At 38.6% G+C, this 12087-nt stretch overlaps 1 protein-coding gene across 1 annotated transcript; it reads right to left on the reverse strand.

Moving 5' to 3' along the window:
- Positions 1 to 410: 410 nt before the first annotated feature.
- tm9sf4 (transmembrane 9 superfamily member 4) lies at positions 411 to 10974 on the reverse strand. Its single transcript, XM_022765921.1, has 18 exons — positions 10933 to 10974; positions 8820 to 8930; positions 8359 to 8458; positions 8050 to 8206; positions 7593 to 7737; positions 6914 to 7037; positions 6614 to 6735; positions 6168 to 6279; positions 5860 to 5930; positions 5610 to 5742; positions 5334 to 5415; positions 5148 to 5223; positions 4877 to 4960; positions 3768 to 3943; positions 3579 to 3642; positions 3193 to 3312; positions 2107 to 2196; positions 411 to 1273 (listed from the first exon to the last, which is right to left on the reverse strand). Exons 1-18 carry the CDS (start codon positions 10948 to 10950, stop codon positions 1124 to 1126), a joined length of 1935 nt encoding a protein of 644 aa, XP_022621642.1. The 5' UTR covers positions 10951 to 10974; the 3' UTR covers positions 411 to 1123.
- Positions 10975 to 12087: the final 1113 nt, after the last annotated feature.

Raw genomic sequence — 12087 nt, forward strand, 5'->3', positions numbered from 1 at the left:
CAGCCACTTTGCACTTGTTTCCATAACTGCATAGTTCAGCAGGCATCCAGCACTGCTAAGGCTACACTGACGGCATGGTTGATGTGTACTTCTTTTTTATAAGTTACTACTGGAAAAGCTTCAAACCGTACTTGTGTTACAGACTTTTAAATTCAAAAGGTTCCTCCTCCTTGTCATTTCTGTGTTGACTGTAGCGTTTCCTTTTCTCCAGTGACTCCAGCGGCTTTACCCAACAGTCCACTGCTTCAGGGCATCGGGTTCATAGTCCCATTCAGAGCTGTTCTTTGTCGTTTAGAAGAAATGGACCAATATTTTGAGATTAATAAAAGACCCATTGTTTTGGAAGGAGAAGCTAATATTTTGATTACAGTTGTGGTTAACATGGTCACACCAGGACATGGAAACTGAAGTAAAAAATAATAGAACATTTAATTTATCCTTTCTTGTGTTACAATGCAGAACTTCCCATCATAATTTCCATCTGTATCAGTTCAACACGACAAAGTTAACACCATAACCACAGTTAGACTCTCCAACCCTTCCCTGATCTGTAAAGTCTCTGACACAAAACCATAGTCACATTTGAAAAGAGAGATAATGGAAAAACTAAAGACAGAATTTACGTAAGGAAATTAGATGAATGTTTCCCAGGAGGTGTTTGAAAGAGATTTAGTCAGAGATAAATCCTGGGATGACAAAAATAAAAACTTGGATAAATTAGACTCATAACACAAAATGAAAAGACAAAACGAACATGTGCAGAAACCATGGTTTAACAAGCTTTGGCCCACTGTGTTGTGTGCAAGGTGAAACAGCAGAGGACATTAACTGTCCCATCAGAGGGGAATTCCCTCTGAGTCTGTCCTAGAGAGAGGAGGAGGAAAGAAGCGAGGGAGAGAGGGAGAGAGAGAGAGAAACAGCTGGTTTAGCTCTGCCACCTTGCTGTTCTTCCCCCATGAGGCCAGTGGGTGGGGCTGTTACGCCGTAAAAACACCCCTCTTGTTCCCTCTAAACACAAGTCAGTGCTTGTTGGACATGAAGAATAAAAAATATATATGTAAAAAAACAAATGTGACGAAAAAACAAAGAAAAGCCCCCAAAAATCAGCAGCGATGGTGACGACTCAGTCGATCTTGACTGCAGCGTAGATTTTCCTGATGAACATGTAGGCTGCGTAGAAGCCGATCGTGCCCGTTAGCAGCCAGAACGACAGGACCATCAGGGTCGTATAGCCGAAGTACAACAGGGAGGGGATGAACTCCACTATATCCAGCTGGGTAAGAATAAACAAATGAGGAATCAGTTTCAGCATGCTGTCCATTTAGCCTTCACTCCCATAGAGCTGGTGGATTTGCAACAGCTGGACTTTAAAGAACTGTCAAAAATCAAAACAAAAGAACCTGACATTTTCTGACCATTAGTTCCCTGTAACTAACCTTTTCAGTCACAGGATCCTTACCATTACAGCCTTCATCAAGCTGTCAAAGTGAAGGTTTCTGTCATTCATAGAGATCTCTACTATACTCACTGTGTTACAGCTTTACTCAGACACAACAGGATGTTTATGACAAGAGCCAGAGAGCCAGAGTGCCAGATTTTAAATGGTATTTAGCATTGAAGTTTCTAGACCCCTCCAGTCACAAAATGTCTTTTCTTGTTGCTTCAGCCCAGCCATTTGAACTTCACTGGAAGTTGTTCACCTGTTTGGCTCATTTTAGTGCTGACTGACAATCACCGTTTGTACTTACTGATAGGTTTTACCTAGATAGAGCAGTAGGCTACAATTGGTTACCTGTGGTTGGCCTTGCTGTGTGTCACTCAGAAAACAGTCAGCCAATCAGAAGCGAGACTCAAAAAACAACCTACATTGAGATGGTTTTTGATATTTAAAAACAACAAAAATATCTTCAAATAAGACACTAGAAAAGTGTAACATATGGGACCTCTCAGACTCAGTTCCCTAAGTTTATAACAGGTTTTCTGCCAAACATTAGAAGCCTAAATAAAAAAAGCCCTGATGACATTGCGGTTACTAATTATTTCACACAATGAGTGCTATTAAGACACTGATGTCTTTAGCTGCAGTAGAATCAAACGGGGCTTTACCTTGTTGACAAAGTAGAAGACAGCGTAAATGAGGACGTAGAACGCTGAGCCTCCTGACACCAGGAAAGTTCTCCACCACCATCGGTAGTCCTGATAGTGACGAGAGACAGACACAACACAGCACAGGGGTGTGTTTATGGATGATGCAGATGAGGTTCAGGTAGGACCAGTAGAGCACAAATCTGAGTCTAACTGCAGCATACTTCAACACTGAGAACATAAACTTTTATCAAACACTACAGCACTTTCTTCATACTGCAAATGACCACTAGATATTGTCTATAAATGGTTTTTAATGTAAGTAAAGCTTCTATTTTATTTTGGTTTTTAACCTGTATTTGTTCACATTTTGGAAAATCTGCACCATCAGAAATCATGGTTTTCAGCTACAAGCAGATTATGTTTGCACTGTAACCTCTCAACTTTGATGGCTGGTACATGTGGGATTTAAATTCTGCTTTAATAGAGCATGGTGGAAAATGTTTATAGTGATTATGGTTACATTGATCAACTGCTTATATGGATGATCAAAAAGCTCAGTACAGAATCAATGCCACACAAATGGTTAAATAATTTTTTGCAGGTGAGTGAAGTGTCATGTTTTCACCCTGTTCTGTTATTTTATCTTTAAATCAATAAATCGCAAAACTGTCTGTTTCATTACTTTATATTCATGTAATAAATATACAAATGTCAATGATATCTGCATGAGAAATAAAGAAAGAGGAAGAAATGGTTATAATCATCCTCTGCTTATAGTGATCAATGTGACACACACAAACGAGATCACTATATACACAGCTTTCCACTTATTCCATGTTTTACTTTCATTACTTCATCTGGAATCAAATACATCAGAAGATTAACTTGATCCTTGAAAAATGTAAGTTGTGCTTATTCCAACAATTTGTGTATGAAGTCTGAGTATGAGGAAACCTTCAACCAGCTACTCTCTGGAAATGAGCTGCAGAGCATCCCAACCAAATTCCCACGTTAATCTTTTTCATTATATACTTGACTCCAAAAGAAGAGAGGTCAATTACAGGCTACAGTGCTGATGTTTATTAAAAGCCTCAATGAACTTACCTCTGCACAGAGCTGGAAATAAACCATGACAATGCTGATCTGAGAGCAGGAGACCACCAAGATGATGAATACCAGAAACAGGAAGCCAAAGAGGTAATAAAACTGATTCTCCCAGATGGCCTGTAGGTGGTGACACACACACACACACACACACACACACACACACACACACACACACACACACACACACACACACACACACACACACACACATTAACTTATATTTATGTGTAAGTCATTACAGTAAGTGAGGACTAAACCACCCGACTTCACATAAGTTACTTATCCGCCAAATGATACTTCTATCAGTATTAAGTTTGAATTTATTGAAGGAAGAGATGACTGGCTTTGAACTGATCGTAACAGAGCAGAGCAGCTGTACTCACACTGAAAATGAAGAAGAGCTCAATGAACATGGCACCGAATGGCAGGATCCCAGCCATCAGGATTCTGGCGGAAAGAAAAGAAGATCATGCCTCAACTCAAAAGTTCAAACACTACACCACAGGCAACAGCCGTCCCAGTAACTGGCCAGAAATTATGATCAGACTGTTAGATTGCTTAAACACACTCACCCTACAAACTTGTTCATGTACCACCGCTGCTCTGGGACCTGCCGAGGGATCTGGTTGGTGCGTACTGGGTTATCATACGGCTGCTTGCGGAAGCCAAAGTAGTAGCCCAGGTAGACCAAAGGCATGGAGATGCCAAACCACATGCACAGCAGGGCCAGCATTGTGGTGAAGGGAACCTGATGGGGTGAGAGAGAAGAACAGGGACACGGGAAGAATTGTTAAAAGATAAATGACAATGTTTAAGAATCCAAGTCAATGTAGTGATAATCTTTAAATTAGAAAATGAAGATAAACCAACCGCCTACATGCTGTTTTATAATAAATCTAGTTCAGGTGTCTTACGTTGTAGTACACCATGCTGCCACTTGCTTTCTCTCAACCTTTCTTGTTACTGAAATCTTTTTGTTCACACCAGCTCGCTCATGCTCAGTGTATGGTGAATGGTCATGTGATATATGTTCTCAGGCGTTTTCGTATGGATGGAGATCGTTTTTGTTTTTAAAACATTGTTTTAAAATGTTCATTGCGAAACAACAAAGACAAGGCATACCTGCCTATCAAGTCACATGCTTACAAAATATATATTTTTAAATTATAGATATCGCAGTTGCTGAATAAACAAATGATGACATTACTGATATTTTTTGAATGTCGTTTTCTTATTATGTCACAGATAAACATTTCAACAACAGTGTGTTTACTTGCTGGTTTGATTTTGTGATAAAGCCATTGAAATGTTTATCTGAGTCAAGTTACAAACACAGAATGGCAACAGCACAAGTAAAGAAAGATGAAGAAATCGGCCAAGTAATGTCAGTTACACAGCGATATCTAATATTAGCCAACATCATACCAGAACAAGTAAGTCTGTAGCAACAAAACCTCTGTGTGCACTGAAATGAGCAAGTGTGTTTTATTGTTTAAGAATTTAACTGTTTATATGTAACAAGATTTATATATGTTTAAAAGTAGTTCAAGTATTACAAGTGATTTATTACAACTATAACTATATCTATTACTCATATTAACATCACAATTACAGTAAAGGAATTGCCATTTCCTAATCTGTGATACATTTTAGATGTGTGTTTCTGAGCCATGACACTCACCGCCCCAGAGGAGTGTTCTCCCCAGATGAAACAGTTGAGGATGAAACAAATTCCAAAAACCACTGCAGGATACAGAGTTGCTGTCTACAGAGGAGACAAACAAGGACAAGCTAAGCCTTGTTGTTTACAGCAACACAATTTCAAAATGCATAAAAATTTAATAGACTTGTTTGGAAAACACAAAGCAAACATTGGGTTTGCATTGAAAAATATGTGAATATACAAACTTTAGAGTGATGAAGAGCAATTTTTTAATTCATTATTGACTCACACAAAATGCTCCTTTCTTCCACCGATGGCCCTTCAGTGTGCGGTACAGTCTGCCAGCAAAGTAGCCACCAAATACACTGCAGGAAACACATCCACAGGAAAAAGCAGTGTAAAAACATTTTATTTGAAAATAAGCATCTTTGGGATTTTTCCTAGTGGCGCTCAGACAGATGAATGTGGCTCTTACCCCATGAACATGAAAAGGAAGCAAGAAGTGGTCATCAAGGCTCCTCTACTGGACGGAGACAACATGCCCAACATGGCAACAACTACACACACAGGAAACATGGCAGTTTGAATTTTTCATAGATAGATTTTTCATATACACTGACAAACACGGAAGGTCCCTATGCAGAACTTAAAGTTAATCCACTCCATTTATTGATCTATATGACAATATGAATGAAAGTTCAACAAACTGTCAACATCACTAGGGAACTGATGATAGAGATAACAAACTCACAGATGACGATGAGGATCATGCAGAAGAGCTGGATCCCTGAGCCCAGCAGAGAGCTGAGGATCATGGGATACTGAGGTGGCCTGAAGACATCACCATGGACATTCTTCCATCCCGACTCCTCCATGGTGTCCTCCTGGTTAGGGAGAAGAAAAACGTGGTCAAGTGCCTGGACACATTATTAGTGCTCTTTCCCCAAGGACTGGCTGAAACCATGACAACTCTCTTAGGTTTTAGGTTTTCATTTTCTTACAATGTCATCCTCTCTGTTGTAGTTAGCGATGTCCTTCCTCAAGGTCCTGATAATGATCATACTCAGAATCCCTGAGGGAGAAAAGACAGGGAACGACAAAGATGTCAGTCAGATATGATGGCTGAAATTTTAACTTTTCACATGCTGATTTATCTTTTGTATGTATGACACAATACGGATTTAATAGACTTACATAACATTCACAAGCTTCAAAGGTCCATGTGCCTAATTACTTAAGGTGCTTTATTGTGTTGATATGGACATGATGACAGTTGAGCTGAGCAGGATTTGTGAAAAATTGGACATACCAGACAGGAAGAAGACGACCACCACAGAGTTGACAATGGAGAACCAGTGAATCTGGACGTCGCTCATGGTCAGGTATGTGTCCCAGCGAGACGCCCACTTCACCTCACTCTCCTGCACAGAGGGGACAGGAGGGTCAGCAGTCCTTCCTCTACACTTATATACCTTTGCTTAAATCCATTTCCTAGAAAACTCACAGGTTGGAAATTATAGTCCAACTTCTGTGATTGTGAATTGATAAACCCTACAACTGCAGTCTTCAAGATTTGAACAGTAACACTTATCTATTGTTTTGACTTTTTAGTGCTCTAGTAGACTTGATTTGAACTAAGATGCTCAAATGGACAAAAATAAATGAATCAAACACATGTTTTAGGAATTTATTCGGGGTTAAAGACTGGTCTGACTCTTGGTTAAAAGATGTTTCACTGAGAATCCCATCACTGACCTCCCAGTGGACAGAGTAGGTGAAGAGGACCTCATTCTCCTTGTTTGGGTCAATCTCCTGGGGCGCGGAGCCACTGGCCTCAGGCAAGGTGCAAGTCTTTTCATTTTCCACTGCTTTCAGGTCTGAGAAGAAATAATTACAATACAATACACAAAAGTGCTACAAGGAGTCTGTGATAATAACTTTTACTTTACTGGCCTCTTTGGAGGCAACACTTGTGTGTCTTCCTGCTATGCAAATAGTTTTTAATCACCATGGGCAGAAGCGTTACTTAAGCTGTTCAGGTGTGTCTACACCTACCATCTACTTTTACACTTTGGGGTACGACCTCAAATCGCACCACCCTGTAGTCGTGAATTTCCCCCTCTTCCAGCTTCTCCCTGTGGAAGTACAGGATGAAGGAGAGGTGGTTGTGCAGATAAAACTGTGAAGAAGAAAAGGGAAGGCACAAGACAAAGATTAGTGCCCTTAAACATCAAACATCATTTCAGTTCTACATTAAACAAAATGCTGACTTCTGCTCTATTTCCGGTACTGCTGCTATCTCCTGTTGTGCTAGTGACATGCACTCACTGTTTTCCACATTTCAATTTCAAAAAATTAAAATAAAAAGACAAAAAATGTTTTGACTGTCTTCCTGAGTTACCGTAATTTTCAACACGTTTCAGGACATTTAAGTCTATACAATTTGACTTTTAGTTTGACCCTGAGTGAAGACTGTTCGCAACAAAGGACAAGCATAAGAATGTTGCAATTAATTTCAAGGAAGAAAACATTACCCAAGACATGTGACATTGGTTTCATTTTCATAATTTAATCATCAGTGGATGAATTATCTAAAAACATTGTTTCAAATGTGTTTCTCTATCATATATTCTAATAAATGAAAACATTATCAAATATGCAACAATCAAAGTTAAAGTATTCTTTATTAAGAGTTAAATCTTAATCAGATATAACAAAACCCCATAACATCCACCTTGTTGTTGTCGACAAAGCCCAGTCTGTAGCCATGTTCAAACTGGATATCCTTCACCACATCCTTCTTTTGTTCCTCCTCGCCTCCTGCCTCTCTGTTGGGGTAAAATTCTAACCTGGTGGCAACTGGCAGGTTATCTGCAATACTGAAAGGCACATGGAGGTGTTCAATTAGTTTTGGTTTGTACAATCAACATACAAAATGCTAGAGAGCAAGGTTATTTTTAGAAATATATGGCCTAAAAAGAATCTTCCACTTATGTTACTGGTTGCTACAAAGCACTAAAGTAGACATGCTCCGATAAATTATTACAAAATTCATTGATTCATTTTCAAGTCATTGAAAAAAAAAAACCATTTAAAAATAAACTAATGCATGTTATTCTACAAAGCAATTGGTGAGGATAGACATTTAGAATGGATAACCCTCCAAACAACAGTGATGAATGGATGCTCACAGGTGAACATAATACTCCTCCTGGATTCGCTCAGCTACCAGCTTGCTCTCTTCTATGCTGAGCTTTTTCTTGTTGCACATCATCTCACATTTCTTGTCTTTGTTCATCTCAACATTGTAAAGGGTATTCACAATACGGTCCCCACGTAACACCTCACCTACAAAAGAGAATATACATATACGAAAACACTTTGCGAAATAGAATTTGTATTTTTTTTTTTATTGCAGCATGTAATATAACATTGATTTTCCTGAATAGGAGCCGGTCAAATTAAGTGATAAAGTCACATATCTGCAGCAGCACACTTACCCAGGTTCTCTCCCTTGTAGAAAACAGATTCTGGCTTACAGAAAGGGAGGGAGTAGTATTCATAAGGAAGCTGGGTACGGGAGCTAGTCAGCTTCACTGCCTGAAAAACAAATGGTCTCACTGACTGGCTTGATGGGTCACAGATACTGCATAGTGATACGCAAAACTACACTCACACCTGCTTGGTCTGAATGACATTGGAATCTGTTAACTTTTAATGTTCAATCATAATTAGGAGCAGTACTCAGCCATTTTTGGCAAACGTTCAAAGGGAATAGCAAGGTGTGAGCCTCTTAAGTGCTTTCCCACATAACCTGTTTGGTTGGAATCAAACCATCTCTGGTATGCTTGGCCTGCTTGCAGTTTGTTTCAGCTGCGGTGATGGCAGCAACCATTGAACAACCACATCACAATGTTTCTACTGATCTGTGAAATATTGATCAACTGAATTTTAGTCTTACCTTAATATCTACTGTCTCACCATCACGGAAGTCCCGGGGAGCAACTCCAGGAACGTAAAAGGGCCGGACCACAGGCAAAAAGGACAACAGCAGCAAGGCCCACCACGTCTCCTGCAACACAGACACCACCAAATATTTTATCACACACACAGACATACACACAAAAGCTAGATAATGTGTTTATTAGAAGATCTGACAAATATAAAACATGGTGTAAGTGTATGAAAGACAAAAAGATAATAAACATAAACTAATTTCATCATGCCACATAAAGTACAAGAACATTTAGAGTAATTACAAATACTGTGGCTTTATTACAGAGGTACAGGCTATGCTGAGCTTCAAGTTAAAGGAAAAAGATAAGAGGGACAGTTACTTTACACTAATAGCAGTGTGTGTTTTATCTTTCAAGAAATGCATTCAAGCTGAGTAAACCTGAAACTGCTTCCTAATCATGATGGAACTGCATACACAGAAATGTGTTATAACTTATCTGTATTACACCTCACCCGCAAAAGTGTTGTTTCTATTTGCAAGGAAGACAATGTAACATCAAAAATGCATACGATGCCCGGCTTTCCTCTAACAATAAACCAAAACTAACATCTCAGTTACTCTTTCAAGTTTATTCAGAAACATAATCAGGGCTTTTACATATTGGGATATACTTTAGCCAGCAAGATGGAAAAAGTGAGAGAAATCTATTCAAGTCAATAAAAATTAGACTGGGGGGAAATAGATGGATATTTCTATGGCACTGAATATTCCCCAGTATGGTTTTCTTTTTTAAATGGAAAAAAGCTATAGCTGTAAATCTGTTCCTGTGAAGACAAAGCTGCAAAGATTCATACAGACCATGGCATGTAGACACTGAGGGACCTACAGGGTTTCCATGCTGAGATAGGAGACACTGAGCATACAACTGTCGCCTAGGTGATTCAGAGATGGTGAAGAGGTAAAGAGAAACACTTCACATGACATCTATGCTTGTGTTTGCCAGAAGGCGACAGAGAAACAGAGTTCTCCACATGCCTTTGAGAAACTGGCTGCAGTCAGCAGGAGATATGATACTTGGGAGATTTATTTCAAACCCAAACATAAAGCTGTAGCAACAGAAAAATGGTTTGATACGTTAACCCAAAACAAAATCTAAATGGTGTGGTAAATGGACTGTATTTATCTGCTTTACAGTTGAGCTGTCATTCACACACAGCTACCATACAAAGTACTGGCCTAACCATTGGGGTTCATTGTCTAGCTCAGTGCCTGAACATTTGGAAATGTAGACTGGGGGAGCCCAATACCAAACTTAGTGATGACACCCTCTACCAGCTGAGCCACATTTAAATTTACTGTAATTACTTTGTCTTTAAGAGACGTGTGTCGGTGTCATTCTGCATTGTTCCATGATTAAAAGCCTAATTATGACTCTGTGAAACTGAAACACCACATGCACATGAGGAACAAGTCCCATGGGAGCACGTATTAATTGTAGGGCATTCTGAGTTATGATATGGCACTGATGGAAGTTAGCAAACATGGGTACAGACTTGAACTATATTTATGTTATCACAAAGTACCAGCACAGTTGAACAACAAAGACAGTCTCATTAGTGTTGTGTTTTTATTCTGTAGTTGATCTGCTGCCATCATCTTGATATATTTCAATACTTTAAACTTGCTATACCGGCAGCAACCTCAAACTGACGCTGCCTGCTAACAGCTAACGTTAAGCCAAAGTTCGGCTAGCTGATTTATTTCGGCTGTACAGCGAGTGACAGCCCACCAACCAAGTGTGTGTTTATTTATACTTTGTCGGAAGATTTTAATATACCAGGCAAAATACGCAAATCAGTTTTTTGAGCCACAGCTTAACTGACAGTTAAGCTAGGTAACGTTAGCTAACTTAGCTAACTCCAGCAAGCAGTTAGCATCCTCAAAATTCAAACAGCAGCGAACTCCTGTGAATCCACATCTTGTTGCCATTTAAACGTTATTTACGGACCATGTTATACCTCTACTCTGCCACAATTAAAGCACTGTGTCTGGGGTAATATGGGAAGACAGTATCGGCGATGTGTAGTTTGAAGAAAGAGTTCGCTTTTCCACTTACCATAGCCGCGGCCGCCATTTTGAATACGTGTCATAAGTGACGTTGCGGAAGGTATTGGTTTTCGATTTTTTTTCATTTTATTTGACGAACCCACAATGTACTACTACTTAACAGCAGTCATTTATGATCCCAATAGTGAACTGAAATGATTACCAATATAAATAAATCATACTACTTGTTTATTTCTTTTGTTTGTTCTTTTGTTGCAGTATTCTTTCTTATCTTCATTTGAATAATATTGTCATATATACAGTTTTTAAATTAAAATTAAAAAAATTTGAATTTGCCTAAACCTTTATTAAAACAGTACATGCCCACAAACAAACACATTAACGTGTAAAAATATATATGTATATATAGCATAGTATTGTTATATAAATACACATTTGGATCAATGATTGCTTGTAAAACAATTTATTTGAAAATTTCCATCATAGTTGCATTGATCCAAGCGTCTAATACAATATGCAAAGGGATTTATAATGATGAGAAAAAACACACCTATAGATGTCCAATGCTAGGCATTTATTCAATAATGTGTCAAAGCAAAATTCTCTCACATATTGTTGCTCACACTTCTCTCTAAATGAATAATAATGAAAAAAAATGTCACTCGAAGAACAAAGAAAAAGAAGGATAGAAAAAGCTTTTCATTTTCAGAACTCATTACATTCAAGATAGAATGATGTTCAGAACAGTACTGTTTGCACAAATAAATAGAATAAATTTTCCAAACAGAGAAAAGAAGGCAAAAAGAGAGAGATGTGAGATGTATGTATTAGGGGTGTAATGATTCTGGGACTGAGACCGTGATATAAACATCAAGCAACCCACCCCACCCCCACTGCTGCAGGTACAACTTGAAGTCTTATTACATGAGTAATTTATCAAAACCTGTTTTTTATTTCAAAATTAACTACGTTATTTCATGCAAATCATGAAATTATTATTCTATTTAAACTTATTATAGTTGTATAATTTGCTCTTATATTAATATTACACATTACACCTATTTCATTGTCATCCAACTGCATGTCATGTGACTTTTGATCTAATCATGATTAAGTGACCATGCCTGTGGTAAAGGTTAGTTTAATTAGCTCAAGATGGACAATAACCCTGAGACTGCACACCCCTGGGCACATTAAAGTCAGT

The sequence above is a fragment of the Seriola dumerili genome, unplaced genomic scaffold (assembly GCF_002260705.1).
Source record: "Seriola dumerili isolate Sdu_G_001 unplaced genomic scaffold, Sdu_1.0 BDQW01000800.1, whole genome shotgun sequence".
Lineage (NCBI taxonomy): Eukaryota > Metazoa > Chordata > Actinopteri > Carangiformes > Carangidae > Seriola > Seriola dumerili.

Excerpts from the sequence above, each read along its gene's own strand:
- tm9sf4 (XM_022765921.1), bottom strand. Across the intron at positions 4,961-5,147 it reads GGAAGAAAGGAGCATTTTGT|ACAGCAACTCTGTATCCTGC; the intron begins GTGAGTCAATAA and ends TCTCCTCTGTAG. Across the intron at positions 1,274-2,106 it reads TCTTCTACTTTGTCAACAAG|CTGGATATAGTGGAGTTCAT; the intron begins GTAAAGCCCCGT and ends ATTCTTACCCAG.